The sequence below is a fragment of the Lemur catta genome, chromosome 11 (assembly GCF_020740605.2).
Source record: "Lemur catta isolate mLemCat1 chromosome 11, mLemCat1.pri, whole genome shotgun sequence".
Taxonomy (NCBI): Eukaryota; Metazoa; Chordata; class Mammalia; order Primates; family Lemuridae; genus Lemur; species Lemur catta.
The window spans coordinates 63,041,631-63,068,760 of record NC_059138.1 but is presented as its reverse complement, the minus strand read 5'-3'; the positions used below and the strand labels follow the sequence as shown (position 1 = coordinate 63,068,760).

At 32.2% G+C, this 27,130-nt stretch overlaps 1 protein-coding gene across 6 annotated transcripts in view; it reads left to right on the top strand.

The window, feature by feature from the left end:
- DGKB (diacylglycerol kinase beta) overlaps window positions 1-27,130 on the top strand; it is a 643,035-nt gene that overhangs the window by 218,290 nt on the left and 397,615 nt on the right. For 2 of the 6 annotated variants that reach the window (XM_045565377.1, XM_045565379.1), the window contains 2 exons: window positions 12,378-12,410; window positions 20,438-20,554. In XM_045565377.1, the coding sequence (XP_045421333.1) occupies window positions 12,378-12,410; window positions 20,438-20,554 (150 nt within the window). Of the gene's footprint in view, window positions 1-12,374; window positions 12,411-20,437; window positions 20,555-27,130 lie in introns of all 6 variants that reach the window. The other 4 variants (XM_045565376.1, XM_045565378.1, XM_045565381.1 and 1 more) reach the window with 2 other exon arrangements.

The window sequence follows — 27,130 nt, the reverse complement described above, 5'->3', positions numbered from 1 at the left end:
CCCTGAAAACTTGACGGAGATAGTTTGCCATTTTTTCTCTGAGTTTCTTAGTACCTTAACCACCACCAACAATATATATATATTTATATATATATAGGCTATATATATTTATATATAAATTTATAATAATAAATAAATAAGTAAATATAGGCTTGATAGTGTTCACTTACAGAAAAAACTTTTTATTCTTTTGTGGTTACTGAGAACCAAGATTAATTTCTTTTGTGTGAAATTATATTGGTAGTGGTCTTTACCTTAACAATATTGAAATAATCAATGTAGTTGTGTTTGATTTTTTTGGTTTTGTTTTTTATAATAATTGTCAGTGCAGACTGATTCCTTGTGGCCAAAGTGCATTTTAGTATAAAAAGTCTACCTGTTGCCAAAGTAAAATAGTAATAGTTCTGCAACTAGAAAAAAAGAAGTATGGCAGGTAAAAATAGGAAAAATGTCAAAGACAATTGTTTTAGATGGTCAAAAATACTAACAAAAACATCTACCTTATAATACACTGAATCGAGAGAGACTAAAGAGTAAAGCAAGGATATAGTGGAAAGAAATAATGCCATATCAGAAATTAAACATGTCAGCATCAGGATAGGACAAAATCAACATTGAGGACAACTGAATCAATAATTTGTAGAAGAGGATTAAAAAAATTTCCTATAGTGCAAAGGAGAATGACAATAAGGTGGAAAGAGATCATACTATCCCAAGCAAAAAATAAATAAATAACTGAACTAAATTATTCTCTTAAGTCTAAGTGTACTAAAATAAATAAAACTGAATCAAAAAGAACCTAAATCTCTTCTGATTTACTCATCTACTGGTGAAATTTCCATGAAATATTTTTTTGCTGGGCAAAATGATTTCTAAGTTTTTCTGGAAGAATAAATGTACACAAACATAAAACTTCAAAAATGAAGAGTAATAAGACATATTCTAACAAATCTTAAAATTATTAAATTTACAGTAATCAAAATAATGTGGTAATGACTCTAAAAGATGGAAAGTTCTGTTAGAAAATCTAAAGTCATGTTAAACTACATGTAATAATATATGATAAAGGTGACATATCAAATCTAGTGAGGCAACAATGGTGTTGAGATTATTGTATAACTACATGAAAAATAAAGTAAGGTAAATTCTAGGTTATACCTATTCCAAAATAAATCAAACATGGATTAAAAATTTTAATTTTTGCCTGGGAATGGCCTTTTTATCTTTTTCCTAAAAGGAGAAAGATAAAAGATAACGGTAACTGACTTGAGCAATCAAAATTTTTTTTTAAATGTTAAAACCCCAAACTTATGGATCAAAGTAAAGATAAGCATCATAACAAAAAAAAAATCCCTGTTTTGTAAAATGTATGCAGATTACTTAAAAATAATTTAAAAACTTAAACCCATAAGTAATCAAGAAATACAGATTAACACAATGCAATCTACTTTTTCTATCCATTTTGAGAAATACTTAAAAAATAGTAGTACCCAGTGTTGGTGAGGGTGTGCAGTTTTCTATTCCCATATAACACCAGTGAGACTAAATTGTCACAAACTATGGCATTAAAAGCTCCCAAATATATCAACTTCTGTGTTAATATTTCTGGTTGCACCCTTCAAAGGAAGTTTGGGGTTGAGGCAGGGCAAACATCCAGATCTAATAGCATGAGAATAGAAGAAAATGCTTCATATCATTCCCATATTTTAATTTTTAAATTTTGAATGCAATCAAAACCAGACTCCCTTAAACACTTCTAGACGTTTAAGCATAAATTCCACCTTGCAAAGGTTGTAACCTGTGGTTTTAATGATTCCTGCTGAAATGGTGGTGATCATAAAGTATTTATGCACATGATTTCCTCTGTTTTACTATTAAATATAGTTTGTTTATTCTTAACTCTCACCTGAAACCTGAGGAAGAATTAATTCATATTATCACTTTTGGTCCACACATCGATTTCATATATAATACAGTGATCTCTGACATGCTCCTGCCTTGGTTCCTTAGTTCAACAAGTTCAGTCTGTGTCCCCTTTCTGTGAAATAAAGATAGTTCTGCTGAGGTCTCTGAGATCACTCCTTGTTGTCCAGTCTCTATGATAAACATCTATCAGTTGAAATTCTGTTGCTATTAGTAAATGCTTTCAATAGCTTTGACCTGTTCAGCCCCATTTGCCCCAAAGAAACTCAAATCTTTGAGGAATACAGCTCTATACCTATTGTTCTCTTCTTTATTAAGTTACTCTTATTTTATCCCAGCCACAAATATTTTGAAGTTATTTCATTTGGTTGCCATTTCTTCAACATCCTTGAGTCACCCAATGCCTATCATCTTCTGATTTTTTTCATTCTTGTATTCTCTTCCTTCTCTCTCTTAGACTTTCTATTTTTCTCCTGTCATAGCATTTGTCACAGTCTAATAATATATTGATTCCTTAATTTAAAACGGAAAACATTTGGCCAAGGTTTAATGCAGCATGCTTACATGAGTTAGCGCTTAACAGCATTATGATTTGAGTCCATCAGTCCAGTTTCATTTTCACTTTTGTGTATTATAGAACCCATGCCGGTAAAGAGCTGCTTGATCTTTCTTCTGTGCAATTCTGTGTCCTGTATTTGCATACGGATCTGTCTCTTGTCTGCCTCTTCACATAGCCATGAGTATGTATATGCAGGTGTGTAGATACACTGTGTCAAATTCCTTTCTTTCTCCCTCTTCAAAGCACAGTAGTCTAACTTCTCACTATAAAATGGATCTGAAACTGCTATTGCCATCCTTACTAAATTTAATTGCACTCTCTTAAGTTGGGTTCCCAAAGACCAGAGCATGACACAGGGATTTAGCATTGTATAATTTATGGAGGGAGAAGAGAATTTTTAGGAAAAATGTTAAGGAAGGAAGAGAAGCAGAAAAAGGAAGAGGTAAGCCCCAAGCAAGGAAGTGATCATAGGGAGAGTTTAGCCTTGGCCTCAACCTTCTTTTGGGTTATGGGGCAAAACTTGTATCATAGGATTGTTCCTAATTTAAGGACAGGAGGCTGGTCTTTTCTAACCCTTATCAGTCAATCATCAGCTGTGGCCTCCTGGGACAGCTTATTCCTGTGAGCAAAGAATAATTCTTCAGAAAATAGCAATAGCTAGGATACCTAGGATCTCTCAGCAATTAACACTCATAGCACCTGGTGATAAGTTCTCTGACCAGTTAAGAAAGGAAAGGAACTGCTTTGGGCTACAAGTAGCATACACTAGAGACCTTTTCAAGTGCGATTTTTTTTTTTTAATTCCCTACAGTATTTGACACTGTTTGAAATGCTCTCCTCTCATATTCTGTAACACTCATCCAAGGCTTTTCTACTAGTTTTCCTTTTACCTATATAGCTATACTTTGTCAATATTGCTAAATTCCTAGTCCTCTTTCCATTGTTAAATATGTATTAGGCTTTCATTTTTGGTTCAATTCTCATCTTGTCACACTGTTTGTATATTATCTCATTCAATTCCACGACTACAATGAACATTTTTTAATATGTCTTTGTAATTTTGTTCTCCCCACACTCATCTAGATCCAAATACTCAACTTTATGTTGTAAATTTCCCCTGTGATGTCCCACAGAGGCCACAAAGTCAGCATAGCAGGAACTGAACTTAAAATGTTTCTTGTGAAACTTGTCCTTGTACTGGTTGAATAGCACTACCATCATGTCTACCGCCCACAACAAAGGGTATGCCTCTTCATCACTAGCGCCTGATGCGATCTTGACACAGACTAAATGCTCAACAAATATTTGCTGAGTGAATGAATAACATTCAGTCAGTTCTTCTTATGCCCATCAGTTCACTCTTTTTCCTGAGTCAAGAATAAAATATATCAGACAGTAACATATATATCAAGTAAAAGTTAAAATGAATAGGAGACGAGGTGGCTTATTTTTTAAAGATCATTGATAACTCATGATAATTAAATTTTATTGTTATAAGCTAATAATACTGAGTTTAAAATGTGTGATGATGAGATAATTTTAGTGGAAGTCAGATTAGCATTGTATCTAGTTTCTGGAATGGCTCTTGAAGCATTTTATAGTTATAGCTAAATTTTGAAACTCTTGTGATTGTAATGTTGTTGTAGTTATATAAAATATCCAATAGATGGTACTGTGAAATGCCTCACATGGTAAAGTGGAACAGCAGGTAGAGAATTCAAAGGGAACATTTTCAGAATTTTGAGGGGACTCACAGTATTTTCCTCTGGGTATTAAATTATATTCAAATACCTGATTTTTAAATATAGCTTAAGCAATTTAGTCTTCCCTTGTAAAATATTATAAATATTCACTCTTCTTATTGTAGTTGTAGTTCAGAATATGAAAATTGATGTTTATTGCAAAATGGAGCTTTAAAAATATTCACATTCTATTGTTTAGAAATTATGCAGTTTTTTTTTGTAGTGATTACCCTCAGTTAATGTGGTATTTTAGTAAGTGTTACTCAGATACAACATTTTCAGCATACAACTATACTGCATATCTTTATTACTGAAATTCTAAAATGCTTTTTTTAAAAATAGAGCAAAACTTTATGCTTGCTTAGCAGGGTGGGACCATTTCTCTCACATTTGGTCTCCACCAAGACTAGTATGATGTCTGATTAGAACATTCTACCAGAATGTAAATATAACATGCATTCAAAACAATTAAAAAATATATAATCTTATGGAGTTAGAAATTCTTGAGAAAAAAGCAATAATCTAAAACTGGTTAGAGTTTGCTTCTAAAGAACAGGAAAAATAGCAATTTGTAGATGGCCTAATTTATCTTAATGCTTATCCAGAATTTATATGATAAAGAGGCCCATGTCTATTTTTAAGAATGAATGCCAAATTTTGACTACCAGAACTATGTTTTATAAAATCTATTTCTAAAGCTATAAATTTCTGAGGAATATGTGATAATATTGAAAGCATGAAAATAGGTATATATCTACTTTATTACATACAGATATTTGAAAATTTTAAGTTATAGTTTATGACATTGTTCTTGACAAATGCTGAGTATTCCTTTGTATGAGGATTATTTATTTATTGAATATACTGTAATTAAATATGACTATATGCCATGCACTGGAGAAACAAAGATAACTCTTTGGTACAATGTTTTTGCATGAATCAGCAGTTTCTTGGGAGATATGTATCATATGATCTTAGCTTCTTTCTGCATTTATTTAATACTATTTTTTACCTTGTTTTATATAATCTAAATATATGGTATGATATATTATGCATCCTTTGGAAAAGAAGATATTCTTAGGTGCTTGCAAATGTTCTGCTTAAAGAAAATATGCTATTAAAATAACTTGAGCTAGCTGAATTATTTTAGGCTATTTTATTAAAAGACAAAAATAATTAGTGCTTTTATAAATCTGGGTTTTTCCAGTCATTATCTCCTAAGCCATGTCAGGACAAATATTTTCTGATTTGTAATATAGGACTGTAAGGTGAACAAATAATTGCCTGGACACACTGAGTTAATGATTTTTCTTCACGAAATATATTCCATCTGATGATAACATCTTTATAGAATTATCAGGGAAAGGTGGGGCCTTTAGAATCCTATCCAATTCTTAAAGATTTTGTATTCATTGCATACTATACAAATTTTCAAAATGATGACACACACTGATTCATTTACTCAGATTTCCTAGTATATTAGACGTATATAACATTACATGGCAAAGTTTCTGTTTGAGCTAAATGGGTTTAAATATAAACTGTGCATGCAGATCTCAAGTGATAGTCTCTTAATAGATGTCAGATACTCTTTATCGCTACCCTCTTTTATTTCAGTAACATTTTAATTAATTCACACTGATTGAATAAATGTACATTGAGACTTGTTTCCTAATGAGGGCGCATTTAGAGGAAAGGTTCTGCATCATTCTGATATCCTGTGGGTAATTATATTCTAATTATATGGTCGGGGGAAAAGAGTCTATAACTCAGTACTGATATTGTTCGTTGGACCCAATTAATTACATGCACATAATGAAAGTTCATGATAAGGTTGACTGGCAGTCAGTGTAAAATTTTAACTCAATCGAATCTTAGCTTAACGTGAGTACAGAATTGGACTTTAACCTGGTTAGAATATACTTTGGCATGAGATCAATGGATATTTAGAGGGGCAAAGGATGAGAACAAATTCCATTATAATCTCTTTGTTTTTTTAATGCAAGGTCTCTTCCAAGGATGATCAAAAGGAAAACTAAGCTTTAATTCTAAATATCATTATTAATATTCTGTCATTTCCTACAATGATACTTTTATATTCTGGAAAGCAGCAGTACCCTAACTATACAATGATAAATTTCTAGAATTGGCTTATGTTTTCATGGAAAGAAAGAATAGGTATAACAAGAAATATAGATTAATTTTCTGAACATAAAATTTATAGATATTAATCTATTATATTAAGTTCTTTGGACATTTTTTTTAAGCCACCAGTTTCACTTACGACCACATCCCAAACATACACAAAAATAATTACACATACACAATATACTCATCAATCTATTAATTATCTAAATGCATTCTAAAAAATAATCTGAAAATAGTCAAAAAGATGTGCATGTTTCATTTTGAAATCTGTTTTGCATACGATTAGTCTAAATACCAGCTTCCACCATTCCCCTCCTCAATTTCAGTTTTTCTTGCTCAGATTTTGGAAAGGATAGCATCTAGAGTGAGGAAAATAGCAGAGAGGATTTTGTTCTTCCTCTCATCTAGTCCCCTCCTTTCTCACTCTTTGTCTTCATTGCTTTCTCTCTTTGATCTCTTCTCTCCCCTTCTGCATCATTTCTTCTTTCTCTCTTCTAAGAGCCTTAACATAGATGTTCTCATTAAAAACACACATCTGTTGGTTCCCATCTACTTAGTAGCAATAAGAATGGTTTCAGATGAAGAAAGTGGAACCCATCTTTTCTTGCTTGGGTCTCAAGCAGGCAGTGGAAACTAAGGTGCTTTCCTAACTCAGGGTCTATTTATTCAAAAAACGACAGCTGTAAGAAAAAAAATTAAGTCATTGTTTTCAGCCATGTCCACATTTTTAAAGTGATTTGGAAATAAAATTATTTTAAAATATTGATGAAGAATGGAGAAAATATTTAGAAACCACTCTATATTTGTTTTGTCTGAAAGAACTAGCATGAATATCAATATGGATTAATTTAATGCAATAACTTCCAGTGCAGCAGTAAGCTTCCAGTGTTCCAAATAAAACTATTTTAAATAGCTTATTTTCTTTTGTATACATTTGAGTATCTCTGGCATCAAAAAGAAGAAAACTAATGGATGTGGAGTGCACTGTATAGGGGATGGGCACACTTGTAGCTCTGCCTTGGGTGAGGCAAAGGCATTGTATGTAATCTAAATGTTTGTAGCCCCATAAAAAGAAGTGAGAGACATAGAGAAAACCATGGTAGGGAAAAGAAAAATTGTCTTCATTAAGTGGCACACTGCCTCAGTTGGAGAGGTGAAGTTGTTCTCTCACTCATGATAATAAAATGTATTGAGAGCATCTCTGGGATATAAAAACTGCAGATAGTTTGGGTTTCCATGATTTTATTTTCACATTTCAGTTCTATGTATTTTTTTAAAGTTTATCATTGTGGGTCCTTAAGTGTGTATATTCACACATATGAATACAATGCAAATTTTAAAAAGGAAGGGAGATAGAAGTGATTTTTATACTACTGTCATTTTCATTAACATCTTTAATACAAGATTATTTCAGTGTATTACAATATTACAATCAAAAGAATCATGTTATTTTTCTTTTCCACTGACATTTTGAAATATTAATTAAAATCAAACTATCAAAAATAAAACATTTTAAAAAGTACACATATTGTAACCTTACCCAGGGTCCCTTGCCTGATCACTTGTCACCTGAGTCAAGTTTTTAAGCTTGTATCAAAGCAGAAATTAAATGGTAAAAATATTTGTAACTGTGGTTATTTCACTATCCTTAAACTATAATTGTTCACAAAAATATTACATTCTTACTCTAGCAAATATGACCTCTATCCATATTCACAGAGTTTTGTACAGAGGTATTAAAGAGAAGAAAGTATGAGTCTCCCTTTATTCCATCTCCCTCGATATGTGTGTTTGTGTCTAGAAAATAAATAAAAATGAACATTTAGGAAAGGTGTACCTAGTGTAATGGATGTCTGAAAACTTAAGGGGCACCAAATATTTTCAATAAAAATGTTAAGAATTTATCTTTATAGAGGTATCTAAATCATTTCAATCATGGATTTCTAAATATAAAAGCATTCTTACATAGGTATGAAATATAAGTTTTATTAATTTTACTGTAGTCTTGAAATAATGAATGATCCTTTTAATGTGGGTACTGTGCTCCTATTACATTTTAACTAAGTCAAACCTCCAATAATCTCCACCAAAGATTTTTCTTTGTTCTATGACAATTTGGATTAAATTGTCAATTTAAAATGATTAAACATTAGAAAATATGAAGACAAGAGATATCCTAATACTTAAGAATAATAGGATTTTTAAAAATTCTTTGATATTAGATTGAACTTAATAAGTGTCCTGAAGGCAAATGCATCTTTTAAACTAATTATCTGTACTGTGTATTCTATTTAATATTAAAAAGATACTGATTAAATAAAATCAATCACATTCCTCTGTAGTCACATCTCACATTGGATTAAATAAAAATATACAGTTTCTTTATTAATTCTGATTAAAAATATATTACATTTAGAATCATGCACTCATGATACTTTTCAAAAAACTAAAACATTTACTCTGCTCATCCTTGATATTTAAAAATTATGTACAGGAGAGTAAAAAAAGAAGTAATATAATATCTGAATTTATTTTCTATTAAATTGCTACTTTTTTAAACCTAGATACCATGGTTTTTTATTGTAAGTCAGGAATAAACTACTGATGGCATGTTAATTTAATGTATACTTTTTGCTTATACATTTTGATTGTAAATGAACTCATATATATGTTTTTCCATCACTCTTATTCTTGGAGTGAATTTCTAGTGTTGCTCTCAGAAGGCTAAGGCTGAGTGTTGCATCAGAAAATTCTTAGGGCTGGTGGCTTTCTCTCTTACATATTTATAACTTCTGGCCCCAGCTGAGCACTCAGTTTTGCTTGATTCAGTTATTCAGCCTTACTCAACTGCTTTTTCATTGTCAGAGAAGTAGTGACAAATCTCTATTTCATTACCTTCTTCATTTCATCACCTCTCTGCCAACCTCCCTTGCACTCAGCAGATAACAGTAGATATCCCATATCTCTACAGCTCTGAGAAAGAGGAAGTCTCCAAGTGTGAATATCCGTAAATTCCCAATTCTCTACTCCAGTGGTGGCAAAGTGGCAGCTAGGGTTTAATTTCATCCCACAATGCCTGTTGTTTTTTGTGTAATACCCTAAAATGGGTTGTTTATTATTCATTGTGCCATAGTCTTTGCCTTTGTGACATCAGATCTTTTTCGCTCATTTGTATTACCTTCTTGACCCCTGTAGGTTTTTGCATTGGAGACCTCTGTTAGTGCAAACCCACACCTATGTTTCTCTGTCATTAGGTCCTCACCCAAGAGGAACACATCTGGACAAGTGCAAAACCTGTGTGGGTTTCTGCCCATCTGAAATATTGCTTTTAAAGAACCTCTTGTTTATCATTTACCTTTAACAATTCCCTCTGTCTCTCTCTGCTCCTCTTTATCAGCAGCCTAGAAACTTACCTGTGTTTCCTTATGTTAAAAGGAGAGTTCTAAGTCTCCATGAAAATAGTGCTCATTATTTCTCTTCCACCTACCCCCATGCTTTCTCTTCCAAACTTCTAGAAACTTCATTGTTTTCATTGGGATAACATACATGTTTTTATTTCCTCATAGAAATATTTTTATACACTTTTAGGCATTACATTAGAGAATATAGTAAAAAGGTAGAAAGAACAATTTTTTCCTCCCAAATTTTACTACAAAAATTCTCAAACACAAGGAATCCAGTATATTCCCAATAATTGCTGTTATTTTGTCATCATTTCTTTATATATTTATATATATAGGACTGTGTGTATGCATGTATATACATATATACAACATATAGATTTTATGTATACTATGCACACATATGTACATAATATATGTTTTATTAAGGTGAACCTTTTGAAAAGTAAGTTGCACATAGTATGACACTACATCCCTAAATACTTCAGCAGGTATCTTCTAAGATTAAGGACAATTTTCTACACAATGACATTACTATACTCACACCTAAGAAAATTAAAAATCATTTCATAATTTGAGTCATTTTCCTGTCCATATTCAGATGTCTACAATTATCAAAAAAATGCTTTTTGTTGCTTTTATTTATTTATTTTTTGTTGGTAAGTGTGGGAGTGGACCGGGATCTACTACAGGCTCTTGCATCACATTTGGTTGTTATTCTGAACCATTTAGATAACCATAATCTTCACTTGGTTTTCCAAAGCCTTGCTTTCTTCAGACACATGCATAGCAAGCATACTGTCTTACAAGATAGAATGTATCCGTGACTCATACTCTGGGGACTGCTTGTGGGGTGTCTTATTTTGGTTGGTTGAGAGCCTCTGAGAGTTTCCTGCGTCCATGGTGTAGGACCCATGGATAAGGTACTTGATCTGGAGTTGAAGGAGAGCAAATGTTTATATACTAAGATAAAGATGGAAGGACTATATCCCTTGTATCTTGTATTATATCTTATGTATTATATCTTGTAATGTTTATTGAGACCTTATGCTTCAACCTGAAACTGAGAAAGATAGATAATAAGACTGGCAAACAGCTTTGAACTGGCTCATACAGAAACTAGCACAAACATTTTGCCTACCACCCATTGTCCCAGGTGCTATGGAGACTGACTGGGACTCAGAAGTCAAGAATATCACTGAAATGAAGAAGCTTTCAGTGAATGCTCTACCAAACCTATTGTCAGTACATCTTTAACACAATAGCAGTTACTTCCACAGAATTCTCCGGTCAATTGGATATTTGATCAGAATTCATATTCCTAGACTTCATGACTTTTGACTAGAAATCTGCAGCTGTAGTATTTTCTACTTATAATATGGAAATATCTACTAAATAGACTTATATTTCTGGACACCTTAATTTTGCTTGGGCTTCCCTAAACCTCTTCTCCTTCTGTGTCACTTTTGGGTGCACTGAATCTCTGCAGTCCATCTCTATGCCGCACAGCTGTGAGGGTGTCTAAGGTTTTAACTACCTCAGATATAACCATTTATTCTTTTGGTTCTTGATGCCTTCCTGGAGTTCTACTGGGTAAGGGAGTAATATCTGCACTCTTACATTGCTTATACTCATCTTGGTGATCTAGCATCATTCAGATACTTCCTCATATATCTTGTACCTGGGGAGGAAATTGGAATATATCAAGTGTCTCCTACTTTTCAGGGACACACAAATATCTAAGAACTCCTAGCTCCCTATGGAACTTTCCTACTCCCCCCAACCATGGGAAGTCTTTATGTAGTATTGTATGTGTGCTTTGTTAACTATTCTAAATTTGCATTTTATGTTCTAAGTCTCACAAAATTCAGCCTTTTTAAATTTAATAAACTTTTCTCTGTTTCTGACCATCAAAATGCCTTTCCAGTGTGACTCACAAAGAGAGCAGTGGGGGTAAATAATTGAAAATACAGTCATGAAGGACAGCATCAGTATATTTAACCTCATCTTATTTTTTAAATTACTCTCAAGTAAAACTTTTGCCAATTACTTAATTATTTTTACTTTTTTGTACTGATATTAATAGAATGTTTTTCTTATTTCCAGAGTATTATAAAATATAATCAACACCGTAAGCTATATCTACATCTAAAAGGCAATGAGCATTTTTAGGAAGGAATGAGAGTTGGAATGGAAAATGGGAAGAGGGATGGGTAAAGGGGCAAATTAAAAATTAGGGGGATTGTTTGTGAGGGATAATAGAAGTTGGAGATGAAGTCTTCCAAAATACAAATGTAATACATTAACGTTGCAGAGAGGCCTGTGAAGCTGGCCAAGGTTGTTGAGAAGTGTACTTTGAATAGATGAAGTTGTATTTTGGATAAATAATTTCACAGCCTAAACTACTCTGCATTAGAGCATTCCATATTCAATGAAAAAATATTCATTTATTTAATTCAAGGAAACAAAAATTATACCAAGGAAATGTATTTTTAATTTATTCATTTATTTCACAGGACTATAGTGATATAAGAACCTTCATTGATATTTTGTTTTCAGTTTGATTTTTTTTCAGCTTTAATATGAACTTTTCTTTTTCAGCAGACTCTGCCCACTTCAGGAGTTTCAGTTCCTGAGGTGCGTAAGCAAAAAAGGTTTTCACACTTACAATTATAGGTCATTCTACATCTTATATTATTATAAAAAACATTTTGGGCTGGCTCAGTGACCTACTAATATTAATTTTTATATTTTATTTATCCCATATTCTGATATTTGGAAATAGGGATCTTCATATTTTCAGTGATGGGATAGACTTAAAGAATTGCCAATCTACATTTGTTATAAGCATTAGAAAAAAAGTTATGTGACCCAAAGTATACAAAGAAAAATAAAAAAACTTTACTTTGCAAAGTTTTGACCAGTATATAAAAATAATTTCATTCTTATTTGTCATGTAAAAATGTAAGTACATTGCAGAAAATCCAAAACAAATAATCCTTTGAACCATCAAAATGTAAGTTTCAATGGTAGTATGTTGACAAACTTTTGTTCACTTTGAAGTGCCCATCACTTTGAAGAGTCTAATAACATGAATCATGTAGCACATGCCACTGAATAAAATGTCACTGGAATATAATATAGTCACAGAATAAATGGCTTTTATTTTGAAAATAAATGTTAGCATTGCCACAACATTTATTTTCAGATGTTAGCTTTATCTGTACATTAGTGAAGCAAAGCCTCCACATTGTTCTGCGACAATATCCTATTCAATTGTTATTATCTCTATAGGAAATGCCCAAATGGTATTGTTTTCCTTAAAATTATAATTTGAGTCTGCTTGCTTTGGAAAGTATTAATTATAATATAAGAAGGCTACATAAGGGTATGAATTTATTTATTTATGGAAAGTATTACTTATATGAATGCTACATAAGGGTAACATAGTTGCCTCTTTTTCCTCCCCACCAAACAATAGTTTTCTAATCAGTGTAGACTTCCTTATTGAATTACAAAAAATTCTAATTTTTAACCAGAGATATACTTAAAAATATGCTTAGAGATATGCTTGAAATATAATGTTTCTTATCTAAGGAAGTATTAAACTGATTTTGTGTTGTTTAAGTGAGTTGATAACATTATTACCATACATATAAAATAAAGATGTTAAATTATACACTCAAGTGACAAAAGTATTAGAAAAGTTTATCATTTCATCAAATTATTTAAGTGTGGGAGAATCAATTTTGTATTTTCAGGTTCTTGAGTTATTTTTGCCCTGATTATAAGCACATCAAGTGAATATAGGCACTGCATTTGAGATTTAAATTTTCTCTTAAGATTTGTTACTCTGCAAAGATCTCCCATGTTCAACTATATATTTTGTATCATACATACTGAGTAAATATTAAATAGAACCAAATTTCTATTTTCATAATATGCTTCTTTTTCATTGTTTTTTAAAAATAATTTTTTTCTTAATATAAAGTTTTCAAAAGTCTTCCTATACTACCCCCTGTTTTTTTCTGGCAAGATATATTGGTTTACATTAACTTACACTTTTCACTATCCTTCAAATTCATTATATAAGTTTTTTCAACTATGTTGTTCCAAAAATTTCCTTAAGCCCATGTATGGATATATGCATGAGTGAGTGTGTGAATACACATATATATACATACACACAGACAAGAAACCTTATGTTCTACCATCAGGAACAGTTGCTCTTGGGTTAACTAAAAATGTGGTTAAAGTGTATGTGGGAGAACATGTAGAAAGATATATACATACATTAAACATTTAACTTAAAATATGTAAATATATATTCATTGGCTACACTTTTGGGTTAGGATCAAGGACTTTTCTACGAGGACAGATCTTCTAATCGGAAATGGTATATAGCCTTTCTTGCATACATTACAGTCTTATCACTCATAATGCTCAGTTTTAATTATTTTAAAGTATAACTAAAACTTAAAGACATCTATGAAGTATTTTGAGTGTAAAAATACTCTTTATGTTTACTATTAATTCCCAAAGCTTTTACAATTGTTGTGTCTGAACTTAACATGACCACTCTTCATACATACAACACCGCCACTGCCCCACCAACAGCTTATATTATTGTGTCTTTCCAAAACATGCAAGTTATTTTTCATGGAAGCAGCTCTTTCATTTTGTACTCACAATTCAATGGTTTGAGTAATAATTCAATTACACAGTTACACTCACAAGATAAGTTTTACCTGGAATTGGTACAAACACTTTGGGGACTACACAGAAATCACTTTGTTGAGCATTTAGCTTGACTAATAGAAAGAGATCGTGAGTGTGAACATACAAGAGAGCTGCCTCCTGGCTTTTAACTTTCCGCTTACTGTGGCCAACAATCAGTATGGTTATGAAGAGAATGGAGAGTAAGTGAAGTTGGGATTGGTTACAAAGTCTGCTTTTAAAAATAATTGTGTGTATATATGAGAATATAATTTATATGTATGTACATTATGTATATATACATATATAATATTATTTCATAATGGTTCTGCTGTATGCTAGTGCATAGAAAAAATTAAATTATTTTGGCATGGACTCTCATTCCTAAAATTCATTCCCTCCAATCAGGATTCCTTTAATAGAAATCCTGTACGTGGTTTACACCCAGTATGAAATTATCCTAGGAGAAAATATGGACTTCATGTGTGATGTATGAAAACCAGAACTTTTAGGTCAAGTCACAAAGTGTACCTTCAAGTTTAGGATGTAAGTAGCACCTCCATATACCTTAAGACTAGTCATTTTGTCTGCTTTGCTACCTCTCAACTCCCCCAAAGACACTGTGCCCAGATCATCACAACTATTATTCCCCGTTAAGGTGACTCAGTACACAAATGAAGTTTAATAAAGTAACTAAAGTACATCTTTACAACATCCATTTACTACTATGACCTGAGCAGCACACCTCTGATGAAGTTAGTAACAAAATAAACTAATATTCTTTATTTATACTTTCAAAATTTACTGAGTGCCTATTTTATGCCAGTACCTTTATCTAGATTTTCTCAATTTATCTTCACATGAACCCCTCATTTTATAGGTGAAATAGATAGTAACTTAGCAATGGTGAATAACTTGCCTAAGCTTACACAGAAATAAGAGACAAAGCATCTAAGCCCGTACCTTTTTGACATCACTCAAAGTTATTTTTGATTTTGTTTTTTAATAAGTACTTACTTAACAAAATTAAAAAGAAATGGAAATCTTTAGAGTTTATAATGTCTCATTTATTATATTTATGTTTAATACTTGATGAAATCTTTTTAAAAATCGAGACTATTTTGCTAGTCAGCAATTACTTTTGCTGCAACTTTCAAAGATTGCTAATAGATTTAGAGCCTTTGCCGTTTTTGAAAAGTTCATATTAACTGAAGGTAGAGCTTTGCAACTGTTAGTAAGATGGTTTCTAGGAGCTCTGAACCTTTATAAGCCCTGTTATGGGCTTATAAAGCCCAGAAATGTTATAAGGTAACATTTCTGCATCAAGGAGATCGTAAAGAAAGTGCCTATACATATGTGATACCATAGGTTAAAATTCTAGGGTGTCTAAGAAATTCTAGTGGCCTAGCTCCAGTGTTAGAAAGGGCTAAATCTCCATTCAGGCAAGTTGTGCAGTAAACAGTAGCAGGGAAAGCAAGTTCTAGGATGCAAGTGATGGATGCTGTTGACAGCAAAGCACTCACCTTTGCAGCTTAGTACCAATGGAGGTGCTTTGCTGCTGCCAGTCTTTCATGCTGAGATTGGACAAAAAGAAGAAAACTGTGTGCTTGAGGTAATCATCACTTGCTGCTTGTAGTTTGCCAGTGATCGATAACAGCAGGCTTAAGGGTTGTTGTAAACAATTCTTTTGTGAAAGCACTTTTCACCCATGTATAAATACTCTACCTCTGAGAATCAGCATGATATAGAAACAGATTTTTATAGCACATATTTAAAGTGAGGTCTTTTTATTTCATTTACTTCATCTTTCTGTTTTCTGTGAATGGTCTTTTTGGCTTTTCTTCTCTGTTTATTATGATGGTTATTCCTTTGGAATTCTAATACAATATATTCCCCAGTTAAGATCTGTTGTGCTACTTGTGGAGTCTAAGGATCACAAAACACTGAATTCTATATTTTAAATGTCTGCGTAGCAAACAAATAGTTGATATCTGAAAATGCTCAAATATCAATAACTGTATTTTATATTTTGTAGTTATGTGTTCCATATTCTTTCATGTCCTTTTTAGGTTAGAGTAGTTCTTTTCAGTGTTTGAATAAATTCTATTGATTAAAGAAATAATTTTCCAACTCTTTTTCATCTCTAGGATAAAAAATTATCTAACAGAAGGAAATTTGCCTTAGTTACAACAAATGTAATTTATTTTGTAATTTAGAGCCCAAAAACTTAAAGCAAGAACCTGAAGGTTAAATGGCAAACACTCCCCCCTATTATCATAGAGCAATTTTAGCCTGATGTAAAATGAGGTTGATAAGCTCTTTCTGAAACTTTTCAATAACTTCTGCACTGGGAGTTAACTCTCTTCAATATCATAATAGAGCTCTGCCAGTCAGGGTTCCTTAACCCCCAAACATGCTAGTGAAATCCTGGTGGACAGCAAATATTTCAAGGATGCAATTGTTTCCACCTTTCTTTCCTTCATGTAAAAAGGGAAGGAATAAAGATTTTCTCAGTGGAAATAGGAGAATGTATCCATCTACCTTTCTGTTAGCCTATGCTGCTTAAATAAAATACAGTGAATAACTCAGAGGGGTTTCTATACAAGTTGGAAATAAACACATAACAAAAGAATATAATAACAAGAAAACCCCTGGAAAATTAAATAGTTGTGAGTTTCTGCTGTTTTTAAATTTTCAGCCTTGATTAATTCCACAAATTGCACATACTGGCTTTTTTCCTCAAAGAAATCATTTGGTTTTCTTGACATGGGTGTGTGTGTGTGTGTGTGTGTGTTTAAACGAATGTTTCCTATTTCAATATTAGCTAGATAATATAATAAAATAAGTATATAGATGGATATACTGGGGATTTTCAAAATTACCTTATTATAAACCTCTTTCATAAGTCTAGATTTCAAAAACACAACCTCATCAATTGAAAACTCAATTTAGAGTTTTAAAATTTATTTTTTATTTTTTACAATTGTTTAGTCTCCTGCTTAGCTTACTCAGAGGGATGACTTGTTGGAGGGATATGAAGCCATTTAATCAACTGCTAGCTCTGTCAGTTGGAAGTTTCTATCACACAGGAATTTCCCTAGCTATATTCATGAGCAAGAATAAAATAATGTTAATAGATGACTTGGTAGCTCTTTAAAGACATATATTTAAATATCTTAAGTTTCCAATATTACATAAATACATAATCTGGTACAGATACCCATTTCCAATGTAACTAACCAACTTAAATGTTATTTGATTTTTCTAACCTAAGCATTTTATGAATTAAATGCAGAATTTAGTGTTGGATAATGTTTCATGTGTGTGTACACACACACACACACACACACACACACACACACACATTTGGAAAACAAATACTTTGCATAGTAGCAATGAGCACCCAAATGGGGAACTACACCTATTTTATATCGTTCATAATAACTTTCATTTATTGACTAAATATTCTAATATGGACACCATGTTAAGGACTTCATATGCTTTCTGTTAACCCTTACACAATTCTGGGAAATAGGTATCATTATCTCCATTTTGCAAAAGAGTAAGCTCACTAAGTTATATAATTCTTAAGCAGTAGAGATGAGATTCACCTCAGGCTTTCTGATTGCCAACCTCAATATGTAATTCACTCTTCTTATGCATTATACCATTTAATTATCTATGGACAAAATTATAATTTGCAAATTTTGAAAGACGGAGCTTTATTTTAAAAAAATCAATATTTTTGCCAGAAATTATGTCTATATGAAATCACATGATTTTCCCAAGATTTTGGATTTTAAGAATTTTATTATGCCATCCATTTTCATTTTTAAGAATTTTATTATGCCATCCATTTTTAGTCACACACAAAATATATTCAGTGTTTTTGCACCATGGAACTGCAAGGTAAATGGATTATACTAGTTTGCATTTATTTTAGTCAGAGATTTCTGATCTACCTAGCTCTAATATATTTAATGACAGCTTTACTTTCAAACCTACTTAAAAATAGCATTCTAAATTACAGAAATTGAAATTATCCCCTAGCAAGCAAATATAGGAACTACGAAGTGTATATATACACACTGAATAAATGACAGGAAATATGTGGCACTAAAACACTTAAGCACCCATGGCAGACATTGCTAATTAATCAGGAAATTCTTTCAAATTAAGCCTAGAGACGGCCAAATAATCCTTCTCAACACAATGCTTCAGGCACTCTTTTAAAAATTGTGTTTTTTTAATGTTAAGTTTCATTTATTTCTTCATTCATTTATCCTGACTTTTGTCAGGCACTGATCTAGGATCTGATATAGACCAGTGAAAACAAAAAAGTGCTTTCTTTTGTGGAACTTTGATTAAAATGCGGGAACACTGGCATTAAACAAATCTAATAAATAACACTTCAGGTTGTAATAAGTCATATTTTAATAGGAGGCTTAAACGTACTAGAGAAAGCTCTCTGATATTTGATCAGAGACCTGAAGTGAAAACCAAGCCCCACAAATCTGTCGGGTCATGTTTTCCAGCAGAGTGTAGAATGATTACTAAAGCTCTTAATTAAAAGCATGATTGTTGTGGATCAAGAAACAATAAGGAGTCCATTGAAGCTGTGGTGGAGTAAAAAGGGATGAATGTGGCTGTTGTGCAAAGAACTGAGTGTAGGGAGACAAGATGGCCGGATGGACTCATTGATCCATTAGGTGATGGTTACAATAATCCAAGAAAAAAAAGGTAATATTCGCTTAAATTATGTAATAATGAAGGTGGTGAGTAGTCATCAAGTTTGTGATTTATTTTCAGGGAGGGGAGAGGCTAGGCAGGAAACAAAAAAATAGTTTTGAATGTTTTAGGATTGAGTGTTTTAGGCACTCACGTGGATAGAAAGGGTGTTTGCATATAGGAATTGCATTTCAAGAAAGAGATTGGAACTGGAAATATACATTTAGAAGCCTTCAGATAAATGAAATTGAAAGCCTTGGGGGTAAATGAAGTTACCTAGGGAGACAGTGTAGATAGTGAGAAGTTCAAGAAAAAGGTCAAGTTTTATAGGTTGCAAATCTGGGGGAAGAATGAATGAAAGAGACTATGAGGGAGCAAGTAGTGAAGTAAGAAGAGAAGAATTGAGAGGAAGAAGTGTCCTGGAAGCCAAATGAGGCAAGTTTTCAAGGAGTAAGAAGAGATCAATTCTGTCAAAGGCTGCTGAAAAGTTTGAAAAGATGAAGACTGACCATTAGATGTGGCAATGAGAAGGTTACTGGTGATTTTAATGAAAGCTGATTTGGTGGCATAGTGATAAAAGTTGATTGGATTGTGTTGAGTAAGAAGAGAGGAAATAGAAACGGAGCAGGGTGGGGAAGGACAGGGAAAAAAAAAAAAAAAGAAACAGGGACCAGGCAACTCCCAAAATAAATTTTTTCATTATGGGGAACAAAGGAATTAGCTGGGATGGAATGTGAATTTGAAGCTGTATTGTATCCCTAATATAAACAGTCCACCATGCAATTAGAATTCTTATTCAATATTGCCTGTATTTATAAGCATTCTTTTTAATACTCAATACCAAATCCTTTAAATTATAATCCTATACTATTTTTACCATTTTTATGAAAATAATCAACTTTAGCAGTCCTTAATAATTTGTGATAAAGAGTCATAATTGGGCACATAGGGATAATACAATTTAGTTTTCTTTCATATGGTTTCTTTAACTGATATTTTGATCATCATGAAACTATCATATATATTGAGCCAGTTAAAAGTGACAGCTTTCATATTATTCACTGGGAACTTCAAATTAGAAATTTGGGCCCAAGTTTGTAACCATGAAAGTCTTCTACTAGTTGTCCCATTTAGTAAAAGAACTCAACTTTTTTTTTATGTTGATTATTTTTTGATTATTAATTTTATAAAATATTTAATAAAAAATATTTTTCTTACAGGAAAGGCAATCAACAGTGAAAAAAGAAAAGAGTGGTTCCCAGCAGGCAAATAAAGTGACCGACAAGAACAAAATGCAAAGAGCCAACTCTGTTACTGTGGATGGACAAGGCTTACAGGTATTATTTTTTAAGTTCAAATTTTAGTAGCTTCCATATTTGTTACTTCTAGTCTCTCAAAGTGGCATATGTTCAGCTATCAACACATTTGTTTAATGTGCATATTAGCTAAGTAGACTGTTTCAGAAAGATCTTTATTAATTTATCAAGATGCCAGTCTTATAGTTGATTGACAGAGTGACATTCTGGTTAGATTAATCATTTATGATGTTATCTCCATTTAAACTCAAATTGGCAAGAGATCTTTTGTCAATCCGAAAGTTTTTGCAAATTACTACTAAATATACACATTTATTAGATACATATATGACATTTATTTACAGGTATTCTTTCTGTCTCTACATATATATATGTATTTGTATTTAGTATGGATATGATTTTGAAGAGTCATTTTCATAGCAAAAATATGTCTTTAGGAAAGAAGGGAATTAACTCTATTTGTGTTAATGCTTTTATTCCTAAATGAATAATAAAAATAAAGAATTTATTGCAATTTACTCATATCTTCCAAAGTTTTAAGTGACAATTAAACCCCATTTATGTTTCTAGTTTAAGTAAACACAGGTAGTTCAAAATTACCTTTTGAAACTTTAAAAACCTATAAATTATCCTTATGATCTCTGACATTAAGAATAACATTTCTTCCATCTGCATTTAAGATATTTTATAGCATGACTGTATTGTTCTTTTTACTTTTATTTCTTACTCCAATATGAAAATAGTCAACAAAGTAGGCTTAATCTATGAAATTGTGGACTTAATTTTGTTATTCTACCTATACGTTTCTGTCTTTCATTGCTTATTTCTTGAATATGCTTCAAGTTTCATGTTCTTGGGGAAACGTACCAACAACTTAATACACAGAGATTATGTCATGTACTTGTATTCAATAAATACCATGTTTCTTCTTTTTTAAATTTATTTTATCTGTGATACTACAGATTATGTCTTTTATATTTCTTAATCTGTAAGCATAGTTCAGGGCACACAGTCAATGCCCAAATGCTTGCTTCTTCATTGTCTTGAAAATCTCATTGAAAATTTAGAAATAACTGGTTAAATTTTGATAACCAAGTTACTGCTTGGTTTTGTTCTTAAAAAAACTCATTGTGAATAGAAAATTTTTATGAATTATTAAACTCAAGTATAAAAAGAGGGAATACTGAATGATAAAATTATTACATTTGTTAGAGAATATATAATTTAATTATCAAGAGTAAATTAGAATGTACTTTTTGGAAGTCTTATTCACGTGTTTAGCAATTCCATTAAAGGTCTCAAATATGATATATATCCACAGTTTTGATAACAAAAAATTACACTAAATTATCCAGTAAAATATTTTTTGAAAAAAAAATCAACATTTCAATTTAATACATAGATTGCAAATATTGATCAGTTTAAATCTTTAGTCCCTCTGGGTCCCTGCAATGAAATTAATGAAAGGAAAGGCTAATTCTGAAATCCAATTACATTTCATACATGGCAAAGTACATACTTCTCATCATGGAAGGGAAGCATGTATCATTTGTTAAATAGTATAATCTAAGAACTATGATAATATGTTATACATTAACTTGTTTAATTCTCTCAGTAAACATTAGTTTAATACCATTATTATTATCAACACTTTCAAAATTATATTGGTGCTCAGAAGTAAGGTAACTTTCCCAAGACCAGTCAGCTGTAAAGCCAAGGTTTGAATGAGGACCATCTGACTCAGCGTTTATATGTTTTACTCTTAAGCCACCCTCTTTGCTTAAAAATATTTTAACATGTATGTAACTGTTAAATTTCTGACTTCATTCTTCTCTGTGTTTTTATATTGCCACAGGCTGTGAGATAAAAATCATGTGTGCAATAGAATTATAACTTCTCTCATCTCAGGTTCCCAAGATTTGTATAATCATATCTGAATTTACCCAGACATCAAGACCAAAATTAAATGCTCATGCAGAATGTTTTAAAGGCTTTAAACTTACATAGCAATATAAGTTCTATTTTATGTTTTATTAAAAAATAATTTGAAATATTTTACCTTATTACAACTAAATTAGTCACATTAAAAACCATAGATGATGAACATGCTCTGTGGATGTGTTCCATCTCTCACACCAGATAATACATTTCATAACAATTTTTGGCATATAAAAGTGTCAGCTAAACTTTGTCAGTAGGCAAAGCCCTAATAAAACAGCAGTAAAAAATAATACTGTAATTGTGATCCTAATTTTCTGAATTTTAAAATATTGGTATATAATCATGTGCAAAAGTCCCTTGCACCTCAGCAGAAGGGACTAAAATATAATACACATAGAAAATGTAAAAAAATAAAAAAGTAAATTCCTGGATATCTATTACAGATAAAATTTAAAACATAGGAATTTTATGTTGTAGTTATCAATTTAAAATAGTAAATGGTTCTTTATCAGGAAAGGGGAAAAGATCTATCAGTAAATTAATTTTTTTCTGTGAGTTTTAAAAAATATGTATCATGAAAAAGCGTTGAGTTGCAGCCCAGTTTGCATATAACTCAGTGACAGAAGAGATCTACACTGCTTAAAGAAGACTATTAATCATAGTTAAGCCCATTCATCTTATTTCTTTCCAGCTAACCAGCATAATGATCAGGATTATTATTTCTAATTAGAGGAAGTAATAGATCATGTATAACCTTAGGATGAGTCCCATTAATTAACCCGAGTCCTAGGGGACTTCAAATAGAGGTGGTTAGGCACTCTGTCTTTGTCATCACTCACACCATAGGTTTACACTCGATACACATGATCACATGTAATTGAAACTGCAATTTCTTAACATGCAAGAGATATAGGACTACAGATGACTCTCCCACATGTGAACAAATGTGGAGAAAAACAGAACAATTGTTTAAACCGTATTATGTTGAAGTTACCTTGTCCTTAAATTATTCTTTGAGAAACATTTCCAAATAAAAGGATGGCTTGAGAACTAAAAAATATAGTTTGTAATACTTCTAACACAAGAAAAAAAGACGGAACTTTTATACTTAAATATCTAAAACTGAATGAGTATCTTCTCCCACACAACTGCTTCTTCCTCTTGTCTTCCTTATTTGCTACATCTCATTCCTGTAACACGAAGGCTATAAACTAAACATATGCATGTGCACTATACATAACTGTATAGTATATATGTAAATTTAATTCCCTTTCTTTGACTGATGTGTGTGTCCCTTGTTCACTTTAGAATTCTCAATCTTGTTGACTCTTTCATAAGCAGTTCTTCATTGTCATTCTAACTCCTTAAGTCCAGAATTATTACTCTATAGTTCTGAGTATTACAACAACCTTTATAAATAGAGTCCCTATCTCCATATACATAATGTGATAAAAAACAGAGCTGAATAAGATAAGAAATATCAGAGCAGAGAGTTGGGATCATCTAAAATTTTAAGTACAATAGCCAGATTAGGCCTCATTAAAAAGGTGATGATGTTTGGGTAAAGATTCAAGAAGTGACACAGTTGACCATGTGGAAATATTGGAAATGGGTAGCCTTGAGGCAAATATATGCCTGGAAAGTCTAGGATCAAGAAGAAACTGCATGGTTGGAGTAGGGTGATCAAGATGGAAAGTGGTAGAGAGTAGAGTACTTTAGAGAAATAACAGAGCTAGATGCTACAAAGCCTTGAAGGCCTGAATAAAGACTTTGAATTTAGATCTTAGTGAGATGAGGAGATATCAGTAGGAGGGTTAAGCACAGAAGTGACATGATTTGAATTTCATTTTAAAAGGCTCACTGTTATTGAGATAGATTGTGGGGAGCAGGGAGTCCAGTAGATAACTACCACAGTTATCCAGGAGTAACAGGATGGAAGCTTGATAGGGTAGAGCGGTGGTGGTGGAGAGATGTGGGGGGATTCTGCATGTTTTGAAGACAGAGTCAAAGGGATATGCTGACTGATGGGATATAAGGTTTTTCAGAAAGTAAGACATCTCCAAGATAGTTTGGTCCATACAACTAATATGATGGGGTGGCCATTTATGCAGATAAAAAAGGGTCTGGGTGAATAAGATTTAAAGAGAAATTTCTGATGTGTTAGAAATCCAAATAGAGATATTATGGAGGAAGACAATTATGTGAATCTAGAATTTAGGAGAAAAGACAGGCATCAGTTTGTGAGTGAAACACACTGACGGCAGGTAAAACCATCAGATAAGATGAGATCACTAAGGGAGACAGTATGTATAGAGAGGAGTAGTTGAACTGGGATCTGAAACTAGTCTGTCTCTAAAGTCATGCTGTTTAAATATAAAGTTTCAAACTGCCCCTTTATGTGAGTAAATAAAATTTTACATGATGGACTCTATTCAGTATAGAGGGGAATCCAAAAGGAACAGTCTCTTTCTGGAATGCCCTGCACACCTGATTTATAACTATTCTTCAAGATTTTTAGTACCACAGATGCTATAAAATCTTCCTTAAACACTTTTTCTTTTCATCAGTATTTTGTTATACTGCATTACCCTATCTTGATGTTTTTTAAAAACTGTTTAGAGAAAACACAGTGTTCTGTGGAGATGCCACAAGCACAGTGGTGGAGGGATGGGAGACTGAGCATATTCAGAGCTCTTTCACGCTTTAAACAGAGCAACTTGACTGTCTTCTGTTTTACATGCTGTTCTACTTAAGGTTATCTCAAATGTTGTATAAGTATGTACTTCGAAGAATGAATAGTCTTAGACTGACAGAATTTTTGATACATTTATGTTTTTGTCTTTTACCTCCCCGGCTACCAAAATCTGAAACAAAAAGGATACAAAATCTTTAGATGACAAGAAATTAATTTTCATAATGACTGAGTTTTACATCTTATTTCAGAATTAATGTTTGAAAGTAAAAATTCTAAATTCCTCATGTTAAAAATAGATTAGATATAGTCCAAGAGAGAATTACTAAACTTGAATATAGCATTGGTACAAGAATTCTATCTAATCCTCAGATATCATTCAAGTTTGACCAATTGTCCCAATAATATCTTTTACACAAGAGAAACTAGTCCAGAATCATGTTAACTTCCTGATTTTAATGGTTGTATTGTATGGATGTAAGAGAATGTTCTGGTGTGCAGGCAATACTAATGTAAATGAGAGTGATAGAACATAATTTTTGCAACTTACTCTCAAATGGTTAAGGGAAAATAGTTAATACTGTTCTCATAACCTTACCATAAACTTGAGATTGTTTCAAAAAATATAAAATATCACTGTAAAATTTAAAAAATATTATTGTAAGATATTTCAATAAAACTTGATTCATGAAAATCAGATATACTGAGTTTCAGAAGCTAAGAAAACTATTTATATTTTTATTATCAGTAGATATGATTTACATTGCTATGCAAATCAACTCCCTAGACTGAATTCTGTGAAGGAGAGGGAAAAGATAGTTCATACCTGATTGACCTCTTTGGAAACCAAGGTCTGGAATCAGATAGTCCCATCAAATTAACTAATTGAAATATTACATCTAAAAACCAAATTTATTTTTTGATCTCAGATATTTAATTTACAAAAGAATTGGCTGAAAAGGAGTATGCCCATATTCAAAAATGATAATAGCATAATGTAAAATAAAATAAAAAGGCTATCCAAGGGTTTTTATATCAAGTTTCTATTGTTCTTCCCTCAGAGTCTAGAGATATTAGCAAACTTGATGAAGAATAAAGTGTCTCTCTATGCCTGATTACCTCTATATCCAATTGTTTGACCCTACAGATCTTGTCTTTGACATGAAATACAATTAGGCTCTTTAGTGTGTGATGAGGAAAAAAACAAAATATAATTGTATTTTGTTTGTTTGTATCTTAGACAAGATAGCCATCATTTTTTTCCCTCATGTAAATGAAATACAGAAGTAGTATCTCCAGGGCTGATAAGACAACTCCACATTTTTATCAGCACTGGTGCTCTTATGTTTCTGTTTCACGTCCTCAATCTGTGGCATCTTTCCTCATGATCAAAGATGCTGCTGGTCCTCATAATTTCCAAGGTCCATGCTGGCATCAGGAAAAAGAAGGCTAGGTCTCACTCTTCGTTTTAAAGAGCAAACCCTGAATTTCTATGCAATACGTCTATGTTATTCTGCTCCAGCTGCTATAACAGATTACCATAGACTGGGTGGCTTAAACATGGGACATTTATTTTTCATAGTTCTGGAGGCTGGAGAGTCTAAAATCAAGATGACAGCAAGACAGATTTTGTTCTGAGGCCTGGTCTCTTGGCTTGTAGGTGGCCAGCATCTCTCTGTGTGCTCACATGATCTCTTTCTTGTGTGTTCCCAGAGAAAGAAAGAGAGAATTCTTGTTCCTTTTTATATAGGGAACTAATCTCATCATAAGGGCCCCACCCTTATGATTTACCTAATCCTAATTACCTCCCAATAGCCTCATCACCACGTGCCACCACATTGGGGGTTGAAGTTCAGCATATACATTTGGGGGGAGGGCACAATTCAGTTCAAGCAACTTTCAATTATATCTCACCAGACAAAACATAAACATATTTTTTCTCCTTTTTCTATATATTTATTAAT